The 23,838-nt window shown below is 47.5% G+C and overlaps 1 protein-coding gene across 1 annotated transcript in view; it reads left to right on the plus strand.

Moving 5' to 3' along the window:
* The window catches only part of DNM3 (dynamin 3), a 310,170-nt gene that overhangs the window by 12,659 nt on the left and 273,673 nt on the right, over window positions 1-23,838 (plus strand). The window contains exons 5-7 of the mRNA XM_066594996.1: window positions 4,380-4,518; window positions 22,192-22,278; window positions 23,142-23,212. Coding sequence (XP_066451093.1) covers window positions 4,380-4,518; window positions 22,192-22,278; window positions 23,142-23,212 — 297 coding nt within the window. The remainder of the gene's footprint in view (window positions 1-4,379; window positions 4,519-22,191; window positions 22,279-23,141; window positions 23,213-23,838) is intronic.

The following is a 23,838-nucleotide window of genomic DNA, read 5'->3' on the forward strand; positions in this document are numbered from 1 at the left end:
GCTATATTTGTATGGGTGCTATGTGTGTGTCTTGAGGGTCTTTACGACCATGCTTTATTACCAGTCTCTGGGTGCTTGACCCGGGTACAACGCAGTCGTTCCTGCTGTGACCTCAACCCCTCGCCACGTCCAAACCCCATGCACCCACTGCCTTTATGGATGATTTGGCCACAGCAGCAAGAAACATTTATACATGGAACTTTGCATCCTGTTAACCCAAAACCCCCTGAAGTGGGGGGAAGGGATCCACCGGAGCCCCCCATAGGTCTGCTGCCTCACCACGTTGTAGGGAACATATCCCTCAATGTCTCCCGCTGCATCACCTGACTCGGGAGATCTACCGCATTTTCCGGCGTATAAGACGACTTTTTAACCCAGGAAAATCTTCTCCAAAGCTGTGGGTCATCTTATAGGCCGGGAATACGCTGTAGAAAAAAAAATCAATACTCGCTTCCCGCGGCGATCTGTGATGATCTGCGGCGCTGCTGCAGGCTGCTGCTCCCTCCTCCACGCCGTCAGAGCTAATGCTCTGATTGGCTAACTCAGCGCGGCGTCAGTCGATGAAAGACGGCGCTGGGTTAACCAATCACAGCAATTCAATGACATCATTGACGCCGCGCTGAGTTAGCCAATCAGAGCATTAGCTTTCTGGAGGCGGGGCATTCAAGCCACGACTCCAGAAAACAATGCTCTGTCGACGTGGAGGAGGGAGCGACAGCCTGCAGCAGCGTCACAGGAGGTGAGTATTGATTTTTTTTTTTATTCCCAGCGTATAAGACAAAAAGTTGGGGGTCGTCCTGCATGCCCAGTCGTCTTATACCCCAGAAGATACGGTAATTGCTCTTCACACATGTCTCCCACCGAAAGCCACCTGACTCAGGAGGCTCAATATTGCCAGTTGCCTCCAACCGGCTACCTTTCGACCTGTTAGCCACTCCAGGACTAGCCCACTCTACCATCTCTGCAAGGCCTACGCCCTGTCAGAGCAAAGAGGTGACATATCGCCCCCACACCTTTCGCTGCCGTGACATTGCAATACATGCACCCACTGGCTGTTGTCCTGGGTGTTCTTGATTGAAAGCCTTGGGCACCTTACACGAACATCTTACGACCATCAGGATGATCTTAACACTGTCCTGGATTGTTACCGGCATCTTCTGGTACCAGAAAAGACATGCGAGTAATGTTTTCCACACCACGTAATGCAATATAACTTTATTAATACTCAACATGACAACATCCATAACTCAAATGATTACAGCTATTGAAAAAATAACTTCACTGGGGTCGAAGCTAAAGGTCCACGGGCCCAATAGAAAAGACAGTAACTTCACATTCTGGGCGATGAGCAAGGGGTGGGAAGCCATTTCTCTTGGTGTGGTGCGGGGGGCCTTTGGTCTCCCCAGGGCTTAGGGGCCGGGTTGCAGTTGTGACACCTATAGCTATGCATATAACTGCACCTATCAATTTCTACCCTTAAATCGTGCCCTTAATTATCTACCCTTAAATAGCCGTATCCATGAACTCCTTTTCATTGAAGTTTCTTGGGTTGAACCAAGAAACCAAGATGGCCAACAGGCACCATCGTACCGTAGTACCTAAAAGTTTCCCCCACCCATCTAAGTGTTTCATAGTTTCCTACTTGTATCTCTTCCCGATCATAAGATATTCCAGGTGGCCCTGACTTTTGAATCATCCTGTACATTTGTCTATTAAGTTCCCTCTTTATTTTTTTCAGTTTTTTTTTTCTTCCAGTTTCTTCACTTCTGTCCAACATCAGTACATGCACTATTAAGTATCTGTAGAGCTGTAGTTCTCTTGAGTGAACAGCAGGGGTCAGTAGCAGTTTTAATAAATTCCTGACATTTAGGCCAGATTTCAGGGTTTTGGATTTGTTCTGCAACAGACGAAATAGTGCTCATTAGTAGTATATATTATATACATCTATAGGTGCTACTTGATTTTCTTCAGAAATTGCATCCTTCATTAAACAGTGGGAATGGTTTGACTGTTTAAAGGGGTTGTCTGGCTTACAAAACCGGTTTTCAAATATCCGGATAGGAAATTCGGACTTTAAGGGGTTGTGCCAAGAGCATAACTACTATCTATATGCCCTGTTAAGACATATAAATACCATAGAGCTGGACCCCTGCTATGACCCATAAAGGGGAGCCATACAATAAGAGAGGCACCTTTTCTGAGGGAGCTTTTATCTTCCTGGCATTACAGGACAGATATTCATATGAACGGCTGATTTCGGGGGGTGCAAGGAGCAAGACCCCAGACGATCAACTGTTTGCCCCGGACCAGCGTTCTCTATGGGATTATGCAAGTTGGCACAACTGTTTTAATATTTGGGGGTCCTCTGATCAGGATCCTTATCGATCAGCCAGAATGGAGAACGGCTGCAAAGGGCGCCCCTTGGTCTAGTGGACCCGATGGGTCCGTACATCACACAGGCATCCCACTGATTGCAATGTGAACCATGTAAAGATTAATTTCTCTGGTATTGGCGGTGCAGGGAAAATAAGCGCTCGCTTCCAAAGCTTCCTAAGCAGTGGGATTTAATGCAGCAGCTTGGAACCTGCAAGTATTAACATAAGGTAGATGGATACAGCAGATGTTTGTTGGGTTTATAAGTGCAGCTTCTGAATGGTTTACTTGGGCGTTGGAAATGCATATTTGAGTATCTGCTCTAAGCAATGATTTCCGCATTTGGTTTGGACGATAACCAGTTGGAGATGAGCTGTTATTATACATCATTTAAATGGTGCCGACGTATTCATTCTATTCATTCATTGCAGCCTTTGTTCTGCTGGGACTTACCGTACCACAGTGCCCTACTAAGGGTGTATTTACATGGGCAATATTCCCATGCGAGTTCCCTGCGATATGGCCGAAGCTCATAAGGGGAAAGAATCCATTGATTTTTATGGGTTCACACGCAACTGCAATTTTTCTCGCACCGAAAAGGCGATATTGAATAATCTTTGCTTTCCCACAATGTGAATTGCGGAAGGGCCGCAGATTGGGCAGCTTCCATTGACTTCAATGGAAGCCGTCCGTGTAGAATCCATGCAAAAATAGAGCATGCTAGGAAATCGCAGTCACGGTCCACTCATGTGAGCGTCATAAAAATGCTCTGTTTTTGCGGATCGTCCATGTGGGTGAGGATAGGGGATCCTGCAATCCAAATCTGGCCATGTGAGACCAGCCTTAGGAAGACTTAAAGGGGTTTCCAAGTTTTTTTTGTTTTTTTTTAAGCAGCAGGCAATAATAAAATAAGCTTAACTCATTGGCTCCAGACAGTTGCCGCTGCAGCTCGCCGCACAAGCTTCATGTACATGCTGCAGCGGTGATATTCCAGATATGCAGAGTGTCGTGCAAAGAGGGGGCAGGTTTCGTTGGAACGCAAGAGAGAGAAAGGACGGTGCAGGAGAGCAGAGGGTACAGGTAGCATAAACCTTCATCTCCATTGTGAGCAGGTAATAGAACACGCTGGTATCCTCTCTGTAGGAATCGATCATGTCCCTGTAGCTTTAAGGCCCTTGAACACGTAATGATTACATTGTGCAACAAATGTTTTAAAAATTTTCATAACCGAAAGTAATATGTTTCTGTAAAATGAAAAACCTGCTGATTTCACTGGTAAAACTGAATAATAGCGGCACGTCTCATTTTCAAGTTATTTAACCCCTCAGTGACCAAGCTTTTTTTTTTTTTAGTTCTAAAAAAATCGTAACTCCTTTATTTATCCATCGACGTCACTGTATGAGGGCTTGGTTTTTGCGTGACGAGTCGTATTTTTTCAATGGTACTATTTAATGTCCCATATAATGTACTGACAAGAAAAGCAAGTGTGAGAATGCGCCTTATGAATCAGTTATTGTTCTCTATTAAAACCACGCGTTTCGGCACTCCATCGTGCCTTTTTCAACCGTGGCTTTAATAAATACTGGAACCAATCCACAAGAGGCTTCCAATTCTGTGTAATTAGAGCACTCTACGTCCCCTACAGCGCGGGACTACTTTTTCCTCAGCTTTGTACTTATTTAATGTACTGAAAAAGCATGGGCGATATTGCAGAAAGACGGGGCGTGCTGCAATTTATTTTTTCTCGCAGCATCGCAGGAGTAAAAACATCGAAAAAGGAAAATGAGACCATTGAAACTCATTGGTTTCATAACAATGCGTTTTCACTCACTCTCGCAGCGCAAGGAAATAGCCAGATTTTCTCTCCAGTGTGAAGGAGCCCTTAAAGTATTATTAGAGTTCTGGACAAGCTCAGTAAAGCACATTAATGCCCAGGAGAGGTTTTACTTGCCCAAGATTGACTTTATGAAGATCGGTCATATTCTTTGTTTTATTTCTCCTTCTAGAACTGGGCTGTTTACACCAGACATGGCGTTTCAAGCCATAGTGAAGAAACAGATTGTGAAGCTAAAAGGACCGGCTTTAAAGTGTGTTGACCTGGTTATGCGGGAGCTCCTAGAGTCTGTTACAAAATGCATGTCTAAGGTATAGTATGACGACATAGAGAGCTGGACTCCCTTTATTTATCATACAAGAGATTTGCACAATGAGCAAACTCCTGATTCTGTATATTATTAGAATTGTTATTTTCATCCTTGGGTGCACCTTTACATGGGGAGATTATCACCTGCTTAAGAGATTTCTAGCCGCTCCGCCTCCATTCTCTGAATGACTATAGGCCCATTTAGACACAACGATAATCACTCAAAAGATGTCATTCAAGCGACTTCTGACCGATCATCGTTGTGTCATTTACAGTGCAAGATGAGCGATCACCTTGCGCTGCCAGCGGAAGATGCAGAAGACAAGTGGGTTGTCCCCGCTTGTATTCTGCATCCAGCTGTTCCCCAGGTCTGAGTGCCCGGCTGTTATACAGCCGAAAGCTTGGAGCGGAGGGTGCAGAAGACAAGCGGGGTGTCTCCTCCAAAAGATTTGCACAATGTTGAGGAGGTATTTCAAGGATGCCTTGTGTGCTTCAGCATCTTGCTAGGTTTAAGATCAGACTCGGGCCAAATGCACACTTGCAGATTTTTGCTGTCGAATCCGTGACAAGCGTCTGCCCGCGGATTCTGCAGTGATGTCCGTCCATAGCATGCAATGTAAAAGTGATTCTTACACATGCACGGAGGAAAAATCGCAGCATGCTCTATTTCAGGTGTGTTTTCTGCACGGACAGCTTCCATTGAAGTCAATGGAATCCGTCCGACCCGCAGCCTTTCCGGAATGTCAATTTCAGAAAGGTGACGCGATGCACGTCATCACTTAGCGTCAGCTCCGGTAAATGTGTTCTGTGCATGTGCGCTGGCACGTCCACCAGCCCATCTGCACTACAGAGAATGAAGAAAAATGCAGGTACTCCGGGTCACCGGCCCCAGTCATGGACGAATTTCATGCAGGATTCCCCATACTGGATCCGTGCGTGCTGTGTGCATGAGGCCTCAGACTTAACCTTTCTAAAACACAAGTCATCTTCTTTTTCAACCTTTTTTTAGTTAATTTAGGCTAGGTTCACACAGGTAAGCCTGGTAACTACAAGCCGGTAAGTCTCACTTCAGTAACTGGAAAAATATTCAAGGGGTTTCTGAGAGACGCCATCAAAGAATACCTCAAGGAGAACAACGGAATAACTCCACACCAGCACGGGTTCATAAAGGGTCGATCATGTCAGACAAATCTGATCAGTTTCTACGATGAAGTAAGCTCTAGGCTGGACCTGGGAGAGTCTATCGATCTTGTAAATCTGGACTTCTCTAAAGCATTTGACACTGTGCCACATAATAGTCTAATATATAAAATGAGACAGCTCGGATTGGGTGAAAACGTGTGTAAGTGGGTAAAGAATTGGCTCAGAGATTGAAAGCAGAGGGTGGTAATAAATGGTTCATACTCTGATTGGGCCACCGTTGTGGGGTGCCACAGGGCTCAGTACTAGGCCCCATTCTGTTCAATATATTCATCAATGACTTGATAGAGGGGCTACACAGTAAAATATCAATATTTGCAGATGACACAAAATTATACAATATAATCAATGCAATGGAGGACAATGTACGGCTACAAACGGACCTAGATAAGCTGGGGGCTTGGGCAGAAAAATGGCAAATGAAGTTCGTTGATAAATGTGAGGTTATGCACATGGGCAGGGGAAACAGATGTCACCAATATACACTAAATGGGGTACTGCTGGGGAAAAGTGATATGGAAAAAGATGTGGGGGTACTAGTGGATTGTAGATTAAACTGGAGTACCCAATGCCAGTCAGCTGCTGCAAAAGCTAATAGAGTCTTGGGTGCATTAAAAGAGGTATAGGGGCAAAGGATGAGAACATTATCCTTCCATTATATAAGCCACTTGTCAGACCTCACATGGAATACTGTGTACAGTTCTGGTCACCGGTGCTCAGGAAAGATGTTATAGTGCTTGAGGGGGTTCAAAGAAGGGCAACTAAACTAATACATGGAATGAAGGGACTGGAATACCCAGAGAAGCTATCCAAATTGGGATTATTTATCCTGGAAAAAAGACGGCTAAGGGGTGATCGAATAACTATGTATAAATACATGAGGGGACAATACAAGGATCTCTCCCATGATCTGTTTATACCTAGGACTGCGACAGTAACGAAAGGGCATCTGCTACGTCTAGAAGAAAGCAGGTTTCATTGCCAACACAGAAAAGGGTTCTTTACTGTAAGAGCAGTGAGACTGTGGAACTCTCTGCCTGAGGATCTGGTGATGGCAAAATCCATAGAGGAGTTTAAAAGCGCACTTGATGTCTTTCTAGAGGGGAAGGATATTACAGGATATAAATCTTAGGTTAATTGTTAATCTGGGTATACAGGCAGGTAGGAACTATTAGGGGTTGATCCAGGGATTAGTCTGATTGCCATTAGGGAGTCGGGAAGGAATTTTCCCCCAAATGGGCTAATTGGCTCCTGCCTCTTGGTTTTTTTGCCTTCCTCTGGATCAACAACATAGGAGGATAAACAGGCTGAACTGGATGGACATTGTCTTCATTTGGCCTTGCATACTATGTTACAATGTTAGGTATTCGCGATTTTGCAGCGAGAAAATTGCGGCAAAATCGCGTCTCTGTCCCCACGATTTTTGAACAACAGCGATGCTCTTTTTGAGAATAATCTCGCATTGCATCACTGCTGCCCATTATATATTTGTACGATTTTTTTTTTTAATCCGAAAAGTCAATATGTTAAAATCGCTTCTCATCGCAATGCATGCTTCATGAAAAAAACCCTAGATTTTCTTGCTAGTGTGAAGGAACCCTTAGCTATATGCTTTTGGGTCTTGTGGCATCACCCAGCGTCTCTTCAGCTTGAGGCTAGAATTTATTGTTCCCTCAATGATTGCAAAATGTCCAGGCGATGAGTCAGCAAAGCAGCTCAACATCATGATGCTCCATCTGCCATGCCTAACAGTTGGGACAATGTTTTGGTATTTGGGTGCAGTCTTCTTCCCCCCCCTCCCCCAACATGCATTGTGCATCTGTAGTAAAAAGTTCGACTCGTCTGTCCATAAAACATTTTCTCAGAAGCATCATGGAACATCCAGGTGGTCTCGTGCTGCAATGTTTTTTATTGGACAGCAGCGGCTTCTATTCTTGTTCAGCACTTTTTTAACCATGGACACCGGAACAGAGGTTTTTGCAGTTTGTAGAATCTTCTGTAATACTTTTGCTGTCACCCTTGTTTTTCTTTTCACATCTTTTGGGATTGTATTTTGGGATTTAGGAAATCCTACTGTAAAAGCTTTAAAATAAGCCCTATCTGCATAAAAGAAAAGCAAAAATCACCTATCAGGCGCTGTCAGCTTTAGCGCGCATCTCCTCTGCAGCTCCAGCGCACTTTTCTGTATTCTTTAGGCAGTCCTTACTGGATTGGAGGCTTAAAATCCCCGCCTCCAGGAAGCGATGGCTGTAATTGGTTTTTCTCATCTGTATCATTGGGGGACACAGCCAGACCTTGGGTATAGCTACTTCCACTAGGATCCGGCACTAAGCAGAAAGTGTTAACTCCGCCCACTAGCCATACCTCTCCTGCAGGCATTACACTAATCCGTTTTTAGCTTAGTGTGTGCAGGAGGCAGACATGTTTCAGTTTAGGTAATCAGGAAGACTTTGCTTGGGAATACGGGGAGACAGGGCTTTTCCCTGGCCTTCCTGTCCTCCCAGGGAAGGGCGGGTAGGATGGTGTCTCCGCAGTGCTACTGGCGCCCGACCCAAAGAAGAAAAGGTGGCGCGATCATGCCCTTGTGCATGGAATCGCTGCCCGCCAGCTATAGTGTTTCCCATTCTGGCGGCGGCCGCACCTCCGGATGTGGACACAAATTTAGGCCCAGTCCTATTTTGGGGCCTACGTCGAGGCCGATGCTGGCCTTCCCTTGCAGCTGCGGCGGCGCCACTGCCATCGTCCTCGCATCCGGGCCGTTTCCCAGGCACAGGTCTTCAGTGAGAGAGCATGGAGGTTAAAAAGTTAGGCCCCGGCTTTGGCCCGACGTTTAGGCCACGCCCATGTATGAGGAAGCGCTGGAAAGTGGAAGACCTTCCTCTACAAAACTGGCCCTTACCCCTGCCGGCCACTTATCCTTCCTCAGAACTTTGGCAGAAGTTCATTGCTTCACACCAGCCGTGTGCACTGTCTGCTGTGTCTAAAGTGGAAGCCTTCTTCTCCTTTGCAACCCAGGAGCTCCGGCTGGGACCAGACAGCCTTGGATAGGGTAAGCTCTGCTGAGGCAACTTCCCCTGCACCGTACTCCTCCTGCAGTCTTTACTTGCAGTAGTTTGCCAGTTTTCTGTGCACAGTGTTGGTAATGCCATGTCCGACCCAAGACCGGAAGGTTCTGGACAGGCTACAGGTAGAGCCAAGTGTTATGCTTGTGCTGATTGTAATGCGAAGCTCCCCTGCGGTCCGTCTGAGCCCCACTGTGCGAACTGCCCTCTAGCCTGACAAGCTCCAGTCCTGGCAGCGTCTGTGCCCCCCGCCGCCCCGGTTGAACAGGTAGCTGAACTCGAACGGGCCCAGTACCTCACCACGGCGCCCTTCCGCGGTCAGCGAGCGTAGATCCCGTCGCTCCAGGGAGCCCTCGCGTAGATCCCGTCGCTCCAGGGAGCCCTCGCGTAGATCCCGTCGCTCCAGGGAGCCCTCGCGTAGATCCCGTCGCTCCCGGGAGCCCTCGCGTAGATCCCGTCTCTCCCGGGAGCCCTCGCGTAGATCCCGTCTCTCCCGGGAGCCCTCGCGTAGATCCCGTCTCTCCCGGGAGCCCTCGCGTAGATCCCGTCTCTCCCGGGAGCCCTCGCGTAGATCCCGCCACTCCCGGGAGCCCTCGCGTAGATCCCGCCGCTCCCGGGAGCCCTCGCGTAGATCCCGCCGCTCCCGGGAGCCCTCGCGTAGATCCCGCCGCTCCCGGGAGCCCTCGCGTAGATCCCGCCGCTCCCGGGAGCCCTCGCGTAGATCCCGCCGCTCCCGGGAGCCCTCGCGTAGATCCCGCCGCTCCCGGGAGCCCTCGCGTAGATCCCGCCGCTCCCGGGAGCCCTCGCGTAGATCCCGCCGCTCCCGGGAGCCCTCGCGTAGATCCCGCCGCTCCCGGGAGCCCTTCCATTCACAGGTTGCATCTTCGCGATCCCGATATTCATCCGCGTCCCAATCTATGTCTCAGGTGCAGCAGCCGTCCGTACCAGCATCCAGGGATGCTAGCCTCTTGGAGGGGAAGCGGTCTCGCTCTTCATCCCCCTCAGACGTAGACGAGGAACAAGCGTCTAAGCTAGCTGCACTGATGGACAGCTTGGTCGTGGCAGTGAAGCACACGCTTCACATATCAGAAGACCCGGCAGCGAATCCGACTGTGGCTGTATTCTTCAGGCGGCACAAGTGCCCCCGCCAGTTATTCCCTTCTCATCAGGACTTTGAGGAGGTCCTGGAAAGAGAGTGGGAGGTCTCCGACAAATGCTTTAAGGGATCAGGGAAGACTTGGGACATTACTTATTCCTTCCCGGAAGATCTCATCAAAAGGTGGTCGGTGCCTCCCGTAGTAGATCCGCCTGTCCAAACACACCACTCTTCCCACACCTGACGTAGCATCGCTTTCTGATCCACTGGATTGGAAGCTGGACTCCTTGGCAAAATCTACCTCTTAGGCAGTAGGGACTGCGCTGCGACCCACTGTCGCATCAGCTTGGGTCAGCAAGGCCTCCATTGCACGGGCAAAGCACTTACGCCGGAACATTCTTGCGGGTGCTCCGGTCAAAGAGTTGCTGAATACCATGGATAACCTCATTCAGGCCTGGAAATTCGTCTGTGTGGTGAATTTGGACTTTGCAAAATTCCTAGCCCGGGTGTCAGCAGCCTCTGTGGTGTCTCGCAGGACCTTCTGGCTGAAGAGTTGGTCCACTGACACGTCTTCTAAAAAGGCAATGACCAAGCTCCCCTTTGGGGGCAACAGGCTGTTTGGAGCTATGCTGGACGAGCTGATTAAAGATGCTATGGGCGGACAGAGCATGTTCTTTCCGCAAAACACAGTTAGAAGAGGAAAAGCCCCACAAAAGAAGAGATCCTTTTTTCGGTCCTTTCGCCGCTCCTGCCAAAGGACCTCGTCTGGGCAATGGTCACAGACCTAGAATAATCCGCAGGAACAAAAGAGAGGCCCATCCTTCAAAACCAGGACCTCTTGGCGGCCTTGCTCCCACGCGTCGAAGGCTACGGGAGCACAGTTTTCAGCATTAAGTTCAACCCCCACCCGATCACAACACTGTAGGGGGCAGACTCTTCCTGTTCAGGGACGCTTGGCTGGCGCATGTGTCTCTGATTCTTGAGTGCAGGAGATTGTCTCCTTCGGCTACGCCACTGAGTTTGCGACTTTTTCGCAGGATCATTTCTTCAGATCAAGGTTACCGAGGGCTCCAGAGAGGACGGCACAGCTTTGTGTCGCAGTCGACCACCTGCTTGCCCAAGGAGTAGTTGTTCCAGTTCCGCCTTCTCAGCATAGGCGGGGTTTCTATTCAAATCTGTTTGTGGTCCCCAAAAAAGACGGCACGGTCAGACCGGTCCTCGACCTAAAGCATCTGAACCTTTATATCAAGACGAAGCACTTCCGCATGGCATCTCCCACATGTCACCCACATCCCCTGTCCCTGCCTGCTTGCCTTAATTCCTGGCTAACTCCAGGCGGGCAACTGGGCGGCAGTCCCTACTCTCACTAGGGACCGAAAAAGGGACGCTGGTGTACCGGGATGGAAAGGGTAGAACACTGACAGAAAAAAGGGACATCGAAGGGACAAAAGGTTTCAATAATGACTTGAAAAACCCTGTGAATCCTCCATGTAGCTGGCAAATCAAGTTCAGAAGCAAGCAGGTTTACTACACGCGTGATGACAAAGGGACCCACGTAACGCTGTGCCAGTTTCAAAGACGGAACCTTCCATTTGAGATTTCTAGAAGACAACTATACCTTCTGTCCCATCCTGTAAGGTTCAGATACTGACAGACTCCTCCCACTATGCAACTGCATAAGAGACCCCGTTGCTTCCAGGTTCTTCTGTACTTCTTTCCATACCCCCTGCAGCGCATCTGTGGCAACATCAGCTGCAGGACAGGCAGACGGCGCAGAAATAGCTGTAAGGAAGCGAGGATGCTGACCATATACACAAAGGAATGGAGATACCCCAGTGGAAGAACAAGTACAGTTGTTTAGCGCAAACTCTGCCAATGGCAGGAATTCTGCCCACTGATGAGCCTTTTCGATAACAAACAACCGTAAATATTGCACTAAATCCTGGTTCTTCCGCTCATTCTGACCATTAGTTTGCGAGTGGAATGCTGACGAGAAGGAAAGCGACATTCCCAGGTTTCTACAGAAGGCTCGCCAAAATTGTGCCACAAACTGAACACCGCGATCAGATACGATATTCTCAGAAACCCCATGTAGACGAATGATTTCTTTTACGAGAAGGCATCGGTAAAGGTCTCAGAGGCCCCTCCGGACACCAACGCTGACTTTTACTGTGTGCACAGACAGAGCATCCATTAACAAAGTCGCGGATCTCCCGAGACATGCCTGGCCACCAGTAGTGTCTAGTACAAAGATCCAGAATCCCCTAAACCGCCGGATGGCCTGCGAGAACAGATGAAGGAGACTCTTCAATGACTCTAAGACGCAAGGTCTCTGGCACAAACCATCTGCTCTCCGGCACCCCCGAGGGAGCGTCCTGCTGACAATTTTGTAGAGGAGGAACGAGATCAGATTCTACAGCTGCCACCACCACCCCAGGTGCCAAGATATTCTTGGGAGCCACTGTCTCACTTTCCGGCGAACCGAAACTCTGTGAGAGGGTGTCTGCCTTCACGTTCTTCTCCCCTGGAATATATCTAATGACGAGGTTAAACCTGGCGAAAAACACTACCCACGAGCTGTGACTCTCTTAGCGTTGGCGAGATATACCAAGTTTTTATAATCTATATAGACGGTAATAGGATGCCTTGCCCCCTCAAGATGGGGACGCCACTTTTCTAGAGACCACTTAATCGCCAATAACTCACGATTACCCACGTCATAGTTACGTTCTGCCGAACTGAACTTCCATGAGAAGAACGCACATGGACTATACCCAGATCTCCCGCTGACTTCCTGAGACAATACAGCCCCTGCCCCCACCTCAGACGCATCAACCTCAATAAAGAGCGGTCATCACGCGTCAGGCTGTACTAGCACCAGGGCAGCAGTAAGCGCCCTTTAGAGACGCGACTAAAAGCCTCTAGGGCCTCTGGCGACCATCTTACCAAGTCGGCACCCTTCTTGGTAAGATCAGTCAGGGGTTGAGCAATAACAGAATAATTCTTAATGAATTTACGGTAAACATTTGCGAAACCTAAAAACCGCTGGAAAGGTTTCAGGTTATCTGGTTTGACCCATTAGGAGATTGCTGCCACTTTATCAGACTCCATTCTCCATGGGTGAAATCACATAATCAAGGAAGGACACTTGTTTAGTACCAAAAATGCATTTCCACAACTTAACAAAAAGTTGGTACTCACGCAAACTGGTCAGAACAATCCTCAGGTGCCGTACATGTGAATCCCAGTCTGGGGAATACACCAGAATGTCATTGAGATATATGACCAAAAATACCCCCATGAAGTCGTGGAAGACCGCGTTCATAAACCCCTGGAACACAGCCGGCGCATTACAAAGTCCGAAGGGCATAACTAGCATTTCAAAATGTCCGAACGAGGTGTTGAACACAGTCTTCTACTCATCTCCCTTTCAGGTGCGAATTAAATTGTAAGCTCCCCTTAAGTCCAATTTGGAAAACCAGTGGGCCCCTACCACCTGATTCAACAAATCAGTAATCAGGGGCTAGGAGCACTGGTTCTTCACTGTAATTTTATTCAAAGCCCGATAATCCACACAAGGCCTCAATGTCCCATCCTTCTTCTCTACAAAGAAAAGACCTGCCCTGGCAGGAGACATGGACGGCCTGATATGTCGTTTGGCCAGAGACTCTGAGATATAGGACTTAAGGGCTTCGTGCTCACCCCCAGACAAATTGAAAATGGCTCCCTTAGGGATGGGACTGTCGGGGATGAAATCAATACCAGTCCCACTCCCTATGGGGAGGCAAAGTCTCAGACAGTTTCTTGGAAAATACGTCATGAAAATCAGACGAATACTCAGGAATAAGTATGGTATCTGCTGAACACATGGATATAGTAGCTAAGTGACTATAACAGGGCAACCCCCAATGTATCAATTCCCGAGCGGACCAATCAAATTGGGGATTGTGAAGTGCCAACCAGGGCAAACCAAGCACTGCATCAACGGACATCCTTTCCATTACCAAGAACTACAGATTCTCAGAATGGAGAACATCCACAGTGAACTGTAAAATGGGAGTCCTCCATTGTACCACACCTGCAGACAGAGGGGTAAAATCAATACTAGTGAAGCGAATGGGAATTTTTAACGCCAAGAATTCAGTCATCAGAGGTCTGACAAAACTTAAACTAATCAAATTGGCGGCAGCACCCGAATCAATAAAAGCTTGATCGGACCGAGTGAAATTCCAGAAGCCAATCTGACAAGGCACCAACAACTTGGGGAGTATCTGTGATTCTAGGCGATCCTCCCAAAAATCGCCTAGGATCTGAAGTTTTATGCCGGTTTGGACTGATGTTGTAGACACTTCGGAAGACAGGTCGCTACACGATGTCCAGCTTTCCCACAATAGAGGCAGACGATTAATCATCCGGAACGCCCACACTTGTACAGTGGATGTTTTTTTTTTTTTTGTGCTGCTGATTAAATATACTTTTTGAATCATCCGGAACTGTCGCCATTCCTCTGAACTTAGCTGGTTCTTTCCATAGGCTCGGCACCAGAAGTTGGCATGGGAGAAGTGGGAGTGGGTCTGCTGGATTCCCTAGCCTTATGGGCCTGACGTTCCTCTTTTCTAGATCTCGGCCTCCTGTCAGCTTTAACCACTAATTCCATCGCATCATTGAGTGTCAAGGGAGCGGGATGAGAAATGAGTAGATCCTTGACAGCGTCAGAAAGACCCAACAAAAACACATCTTTAAGGGTGCTATCATTCCAAGAGGTTTCACCTGCATACAGTCTAAATTTAGAGCAATAGTCCTCTACCCACTGCTGCCCCTGACATAGAGACATGAGATGAGATACCGCCAACCGCGCACAGTTCGGCTCATCAAAAATTTTTCCAAGTTCACGAAAAAACAAATCAACTGACTGCAGGCAAGCCGAACTCTCTGGTAAGGAGTAGGCCCATGTCTGTGGGGAACCCTGAAGTAAGGATATAATCAATCTAACTTTCTGGGAGTCTGAGCTGGAGGAGCGGGGCCGCATCCGAAAATACAAACTACATGCCTGCTGAAAAACAAAAAACTTGCTCCTCTCCCCTGAAAATACCTCAGGAAGAGGACACTTGGGCTCAGGAAAAGAAGGGGAGGCAGAAACATGCACTAACTCCCGCTGCTCCTGGGCCACCATACGACCGGACAGGTCTTGGATCACGTTCACTAAATCCTGCAACTAACTTGCGAGGGTACTCATGGCCTCCATTGGAGAGCAATTTTAAGGGCCAGTTATTATGTTACAGTATACTACCCTTGATACGCCAGCCCGGGTGCCCTAGATCTCACACAAAACCCCTGTCCCTGCCTGCTTGCCTCCACTCCTGGCTAACCCCAGGCGGGCAACTGGGCGGCGGTCCCTACTCTCACTAGGGAAGAAAAGGGATGCTGGCGTACCAGGATAGAAAGGGTAGAACACCGACAGAAAAGGCAGATGGAAAAACCAGGGGGATAATAGCAAAGTATAGCAGACAAGATGACAGGAGCAGAAAACCAACAGAGGCAGACTTGCTAGCACACTGAGGGAAACCAATAACTGGCAGCACCACGCCGGCCAGGCACCCGCGCCCCCGGTAGCCGGACAACAAGCCTGGGGGGGGGGGGGGGCGCGCGTCCAACTGCGGGATCCCGCACACTGCCGCCCCGGGAGGACCAGCAACCACTGCATGGTAACAGAAAGTCTCCGCATAACACTACAAACCTTGGAAAGGTTCGGCTCGATCAACAACCGTGGCAAGTCGTGCCTGGTCCCAACGCAGAGGCTGGAATTTCTCGGGTTCATTTTCGCCATGAAAAATCACCAGCTGTTCCTGCTACGCCCAAAGAGGGAATTGCTGGACAAGAGCATGCGATCCTTGTTACTTCAGAGGCCAGCTTCCATTGAGGAACTGGATGAGGGTGCTGGGCTTTATGGTGTCGTCATTCTCTTTGCCCAGTTCCACTCCTGGACACTTCAGCAGTTCATCTTGTCACATTAGGACAGGTCAGCACACTCTTTGGACCAGCGGGTCTTGGTTTCATTCCTGACCCTAGCTTCTCTGCTATGGTGGTTGGCCCCCAACAGATCTCAGGGCGGACGCTCGTTGCATCCAAGTCAGTGGATGGTGATGACCACGGACGCTAGCTTCCATGGTTAGGGAGGTACCCTAGGGAACTGGTCCACCCAGGAAACCTGGTCCCAGCGTGAGGCTATGCTTCCGATTAATATACTGGAGTTGCAGGCAATATGGAGATCGCTGCAGCACTTTGCTGCCCACCTCAAGGGCAAACCTGTTCAGATTCAGACGGACAATGAGACGGCGGTCGCTTACATCAATCACCAGGAAGGCACCCGAAGCATGCGGGCCATGGTCGAGGTATCCAAAATACTCAGATGGGCCGAGAGGCACCTACTAGCAATCTCAGCGGTATACATACCGGGGGGGACAACTGGGTAGCGGACTTTCTCAGCTGGGAAACCGTAGATCCGGGGAATGGGAGCTGCACCCAGACGTTTTTCAGGCGATATGTCGTCGCTGGGGTCATCCGGATGTGGACATGATGCTGTCCAGGTTCAATCGCAAGGTACAACAGTTCATGGCCAGGTCCCAGGACCCTCAGGCGATGGCAGTGGACGTGCTAGTAATACCATGGTCGGGTTTCCGCCTTCCGTACATCTTTTCTCCTTTCCCGCTCATACTGAGGGTACTCAAGAAGATCGGGATGGAAGGGTGGTAATTCCAATAGCACCGGATTGGCCAGGGCGAGCATGGTACGCGAGTCTCATAGGACTACTCACAGATGCACCATGGTTATCTACCGGAGCGAGAGAATCTGCTGTCACAGGGTCCGCTCTTCCACCCAAATTTAGGGCTGCTTCGTTTAACGGCATGGATGTTGAGGCCGCGATTCTGAGGGAGCGTGGTTTCATGGAGTCGGTCATTTGAACCATGATCAGCGCAAGAAAGCCATCATCGTCAAAGATTTATCATCGTCATCGAGTCTGGAAGCGTTTCTTCGTTTGGTGCGAGGAACGTCACCTTCATCCAATGCGGTTCTCTCTGGCTCATGTCCTGTCCTTTCTTCAAGCAGGGCTAGACATGGGCCTGAAGTTGAGCTCCCTGAAGGGCCAGGTAATGGCTCTCTCGATTCTCTTTCAGAGGCCGCTAGCCACCAAGTTAGCGATCCGCACCTTCCTTCAGGGGGTTTCCCACACTGCTACTCTGTTCCGGTCACCCATGCCAGTGTGCGATCTCAATCTGGTTTTGGATGCGCTACAGTCTTATCCTTTTGATCCGTTAAAGGAGGTACTTTTATGTCTTTTGTCTTGGAAGGTGGTCTTCCTAGTGGCAATCACTTCAACACGCTGAGTGTCTGAGTTGGCCGCTTTGTCGGTCGAGAACCCCTTTCTGGCCTTCCATCAGGACAAGGTAGTACTGCGTCCGGTACCGCCGTTCCTACCAAAGTTGGTGTCCTCTTTTCACCTTAATGAGGATATTGTGCTTCCGTCCTTCTGCCCTTCTCTGGTGCACCCAAAAGAATGGACCCTGAAACGGCTAGACCTGGTACGGGCCTTACGGATATATGTTGCCAGGAGCTGGGACTTCCGGGACTTGCACAGGATCCTTGTTTGTAATTGCGGAAGGGCCGCGTAGAGGATCTTTGGCTTCCAAATGATGGGACTGAAATACCCAGAGAGACTATCTAAATTGGAATTATTTACTCTAGAAAAAAGACGGTTAAGGGGTGATCAAATAACTATGTATAAATACATGAGGGGACAATACAAGGATCTCTCCCATGATCTGTTTACACCCAGGACTATGATGGTAACAAGAGGGCATCCGTTACGTTTAGAGGAAAGCAGGTTTCATCACCAACATAGAAAGGGGTTCTTTACTCTAAGAGCAGTTAGACTGTGGAACTCCTTGCCTTAGGAAGTGGTGATGGCAAAATCCATGGAGGAGTTTAATAGGGGACTTGATGTCTTTCTGAAGAGGAAGGATATTATAGGTTATAAATCTTAGGTTAATTGTTAATACGGGTATACAGGCAGGTAGGAACTATTAGGGGTTGATCCAGGTAACAGTCTGATTGCCATTAGGGAGTCGGGAAGGAATTTCTTCCCCAAAAGGGCTAATTGGCTTCTGCTTTTGGGGTTTTTTGCCTTCCTCTGGATCAACACAGGAGGATAGACAGGCTGGACTAGATGGACATTGTCTTCATTCGGCCTAACGAACTATGTTACAATGTTGAAGTGACCATCTCCAGGTGGATCCATATGGCAGTGGCAGAGGCCTACCACGCCAAGGGACGGTCTCCTCCATTTCGCGTGACAGCTCACATTTAACGCGGGTGGTGGGGGCTTCCTGGGCGGTCCACAATGGAGCCTCGGCTCTCCAAGTGTGCAAGGCAGCAACTTGGTCCTCATTGCATACTTTTTCCAAATTTTATAGGGTTCATACTTTCGCATCAGCGGACGCATCCCTAGGTCGGAAAATCCTACAGGCAGCTGTTCCCTGACTGCCAATAGCCCACCCTTTTCTTTCTGGGACTGCTCTGGGACGTCCCAAGGTCTCGCTGTGTCCCCCAATGATACGGATGACAAATATGGATGTTTGGTACAACTTACCGTAAAATCTCTTTCTCGTCTCGTTCATTGGGGGACACAACACCCAACCTTTATGAGGTAGCTTTATGTTGGAATCTTTTGTTTCTCTGTGGTCGCATATGGCGTTCATGTCTGTACCATAATGTTTATGCAGTTGCATACTCTTGAATATTGTGATGTTTTACTCCTACTGGCTGCTCCTACTGCTTGCATACAAAACTGATTAGCGTAATGCCTGCAGGAGGGGTATAGGTAGTGGGTGGAGGTAACACTTTCTGCTTAGTGTCGCCTCCTAGTGAAAGTATTTATACCCAAGGTGTGGCTGTGTCCCCTAATGAATGAGACGAGAAAGAGATTTTACGGTAAATTATACCAAAAATCCATATATCGAGCACTGGCTCTGATTGGCTGAGCCGCGATGCTCAGGAACCAATCACAGCAGGTGCTTCCTGGAGGTAGGGATTTTAAACCTCCAATCCAGGAAGGGCTGCCTGAAGACTACAGAAAAGTTTGCCAGAGCTGCAGAGGAGACGCGTGCCGCAGCTGACAGCGCCTGATAGGTGATGTATGATTATTATTATTTATTTTATGCAGGTAGGGCCTATATTTCAAGCCCCTTCAAAAATCCTGGTAAAAGAGTGCTACATGCGAATTTGTAGTGACACAAAATCGTGGTATCGCCACGAGAAAAAGCAGCGATAATGCACAGAACACAGATGCGATATCGCTGCAATTTTCTCGCGTCGATATCACGTCGCCCATGTGGATATGGCCTAATTAACACATGTTTTGCAAATTAGCTCTTGGAGAAGTCATTATCACTGAGGTTCATTCCATTTTCTTCCTGAACTGTAGATGTTTACTCAGTGTAATTAATAAAAGACATGAACAGTACAACGGTTTGTGTGTTATTAGCTTAGATAAATTGTGTTTGCATATATTTGTGACTTGGATAACAATAAATCCATATTGGATTATTTATCAATGCAGAAATCCAGGTAATTACAGTGTGATGCAGCAGTCAAAAAGGCAAAGACAATTCTGTGATGTATTAGGAGAAGCTTAGAGTCTAGATCATGTGAGGTCATTTTTCCTGAGTGGAATTAATGAGTGGAACAATGAGGGTCATCTGGTCCAACCCCCTGCTCAGTGCAGGATAACTAAATTATCCCAGACAGATATTTGTCCAGCCTTTGTTTGAACACTTCCATTGAAGGAGAACTCCCCACCTCCCGTGGTAACCTGTTCCACTCATTCATCACCCTCACTGTTTAATATCTAATTTGTGTCTCCTCCCTTTCAGGGTGCGTTCACACGAACGTATATCGGCTCGGTTTTCACGCCGAGCCGATATACGTTGTCCTCATGTGCAGGGGGGGGGAGGCTGGAAGAGCCCAGGAGCAGGAACTGAGCTCCCGCCCCCTCTCTGCCTCCTCTCCATCCCCTCTCCGCCCCTCTGCACTATTTGCAATGAGAGGAGGCGGGATGGGGGCGGGGCTAAGTGGCGTGAATTAGCCCCGCCCCGTCCCGCCTCTCCCCATTGCAAATAGTGCAGAGGGGTGGAGAGGAGGCAGAGAGGGGGCAGGAGCTCAGTTCCTGCTCCTGGGCTCTTCCAGCCTCCCCCCCCCTGCACATGAGGACAACGTATATCGGCTCAGCGTGAAAACTGAGCCGATATACGTTCGTGTGAATGCACCCTCTGTTTCATCCCATTGCTTCTAGTCTTTCCTTGTGCAGATGGGAATAGGGCTGATCCCTCTGCACTGTGGCAGCCCTTCAGCTATTTGTAGGCAGCAATTGAGTCTCCTCTCAACCTTCTTTTTTGCAAGCTGAACATTCCCAGATCCTTTAACTGTTCCTCATAGGACAAGATTTGCAGACCGCTCACCATCTTGGTAACTCTTCTCTGAACTTGCTCCAGTTTGTCTATGTCTTTTTTTAAAGTGGGGTGCCTAGAACTGGACACAGTATTCCAGATGAGGTCTGACTAAGGAAGAGTAAAGAAGGATAATTACCTCACGTGAGCTAGGAGGACGTCTTTCACGAACGCCCCCTTCCATTAACAAATCCTAAGCATAGTGAAGAGAACGCTATCCATACAATTAGTTCTCTTCACAATGCCAAGAACGACTCCAAATCTATTTGGTATGGTGTGGACAGTATACTAATTAAGTGCCAACCGTCTCATGGATTGTTCACACGTTGGGACTGGCCAAACTCTCTTTTCTCTATCCCTTCATCTATAACCCCCGTCTTTGACGAGTGATCAACGTCTCCAGTTCCAGAAATGCCATATTTTCTAGTTGCTGTGCTTCCGCCTATTACAGAAGTGCAGTGCACGCATAGTATCTTAAACGCATGGCATCTGCAGTTCAAGGGAGATGGAGAAGTCAATCACTAGTCAAAGAACAAGGTTTCAGCTGAATGTGATGAATATGATAATGTTTGTGTTCATTCAGCTAAGGGCTTATTCAGACGACCGTAAATCCACTGGGTATTCACGCCGGCCGATATACAGTGTCCCTCTGTGCAGGGGGAGGAGGCTGGAAGAGCCAGAAGCAATGCCCTGAGCTCCCCCCCCCTTTGCCTCCTCTCCATCCCCTATCCCCCCCATTCACTATTTGCAATAAGAGGGGGCGGGGAGGAGCTAAGTTCACAGACTTAGCTACTCCCTCATCCCGCCACTCCCATTGCAAATAGTGCCGATGGGCGGAGAGGGGGCGGGAGCTCAGTGCATTGCTCCCTGCTCTTCCAGCCTCCTTCCTCTGCAGAGATGGACACTGTATATCGACCGGGCATGAATACCCGGCCGATATACGGTCGTCTGAATAAGCCCTCAGGCTGTTTCTGGACGAGCCAATTCAGCAAACAAGTAAGTGACGTCACCGCTAGCTCGTTCGCTCTTGTGCAGCGCAGTCTGTTTAGACAGGCAGACACATCGTTGGCACGTTGAAATAAGCATTGTTCAGTATCATTCATTTTTTACAATGCGAAGCACCGAATGAGCGTTGTTTAAACTGAATGAGCCAACGATAATTTCTATGCCTGTATAAAATGAACGACAAGCGAAAAGCTAACTATTCTCGTTTACTGTTCAGTCGTTAGCTTGCGTTTAGACCATATGATTATCCTTCATTTTCGCTCATTTCGTCTGTCTTAAAGCACCTCAAGATACAGTGGCATCAAAACTAGTACCAGCCGGTTATACTTGGGAGTGCGTATGCTAAAATTGGCAGTTGAAAATAAAGGATGTCCTTTAGGACGCTATTCTACGAGCGCCAATAACACTTGTATAATAGCATCAATTGCTGGGCTGCACCTTGACTTGCAGGTTCAGCCTGCTAATTATTGGGAAATTGCTCATCTAATAGTTCTTACTGTCAGAGGTGTAACTTGAAGCTTCTGGGCCCCGATGCAAAATCTGTAACTGGGCCCCCAAACTATAATGCTTTTTTCATAGTACTGGGCTCCCAATATGGAGAAGAGAGGCCTTATGGGCCCCCTAAGGCTCCTGGGCCCGGGTGCAACCGCATCCCCTGCACCCCGTATAGTTACGCCCCTGCTTACTGTTCTTGTATGGGAGCCTTCAGGTTTAATTCCTGTCCAACTGTAAAGTGACACTTCTTGAAATCCAGTGCTATAGTAGATGTAAGATTCTATATTAAACCTAACATCTATTGTTTAACTTTAGTTATCTGACTATCCAAAACTCAGAGATGAAACAGAACGAATACTAACTTTCTTCATCCATCAACGGGAAGAGAAAACCAAAGAGCAGGTATGTATGTAGAAACAAATAAGCACATGAAGCACAATTCTTAGTGGTCTTTATTTACTCGCACTCTCATTAAAGGGCCAAAATACATTTTTTCCATACCTACCCCGTCTTACCTCATTGCTTGTGTCACACTATAGAGATCGCTCTGTGTGTTGCAGCTATTTCCATGCTGTGCAGCACCCTGTCTGATGCTTAGCAGGCACCATCTTAATGATGATTTTTTTGTTTGTTTCACTTTCACATCAGTCCCATGATATATTAGCACAGCATTAGTTACAGGCTGTACAATTTCATCCTGGGGCGACAGTTCAATTATCATTACCTTCCATATTTACCTTAGGTAAGCTATGAACTATAACTATACAATCAGGAGGATGAGCTGTGATCTCCTCTATTATTATAGTGTGACAGGTGCTGTGTGATCATCATTAATAACTTTAACAGGAGTGTATGTGCCCCGCTCTAAGTAGTGTCTGCGGTAGGTTCCATGTAGCATTATACAGACTGAGAAAATGATTAGTTTCAGACAGCATAAGCCCAAGTAGATCCGATCTGGTCAGAACTGAGATCACATAACTATTTTGAGGAAAAAGAGGCCAGAAGTTGCAGATAGATAGTAATGAGTAACCAAGGTAACACTAGCTCACTGCAGGGATAGCTATGTCATGAATTAATATAAAAAACACTTAAGTGGCCCTTTAATATTCCATATATACCAGTAATTGTTGCTACTAAGAATTGCAGTAAATGTACGATATCTGGGATGTTTAGAAGTTTAGCTTGAAACATTTTTGACAATACAAAATCTGCACCATTGACCCCATTTTGTAAAATTAATTAATTGTTGTATTTTCCCTTAATAGGTGCTTCTCCTGATCAATATACAGTTATCATACGTCAACACCAACCATGAAGACTTCATTGGTTTAGCATAGTAAGTTCTTTCTTCTCTGGCAAGTAGATTTTGTCTTACAAGAGCTATATATATATATATATATATATATATATATATATATATATATATATATATATATACATGTGTGTGTAAAACGCATCATATTCTATTGTATGCAAATGTGAAATAAGAGCTCCGTGTAATAAGAAATTTTGGAATTTACAGTGTTAAAAATATAAAGAGTGATTTTTTTTTTTTGTATTTTTCCATAGAATAGTTTGGGGATTTGAAATGGCTGCTGAAATCATAAGATTTAGTTTCTAAGTACATATGCTCCAGTTTCCTGCCCTTAAAATGCAATTAGAATACTCCACCGTTTTCTGTTGCGAATATCAGTTTTAGCTTGTGTCAGGGAAACCCAACTGCATGAATTATGACTAATTTTCTAAAATTTTTTGCAAATTTCCATGCTGAATTAAAGTCTCTAGAGACCCGCATTCAAATTTAGCAGAAGACTAACAAAGGATAGACTAAAATCGGGCTGCTGTTAAAAAAACTGCAGTACAGAAAACTATGTAATGTTGCATCACACACGGCCTTCTCTTGTCACAAGCTTCATTGTGTTTATTGTTCTTTTTGTGTGTGTGTGTGTGAGTATGTGTGTG

Source organism: Eleutherodactylus coqui, chromosome 3 (assembly GCF_035609145.1).
Source record: "Eleutherodactylus coqui strain aEleCoq1 chromosome 3, aEleCoq1.hap1, whole genome shotgun sequence".
NCBI lineage: Eukaryota > Metazoa > Chordata > Amphibia > Anura > Eleutherodactylidae > Eleutherodactylus > Eleutherodactylus coqui.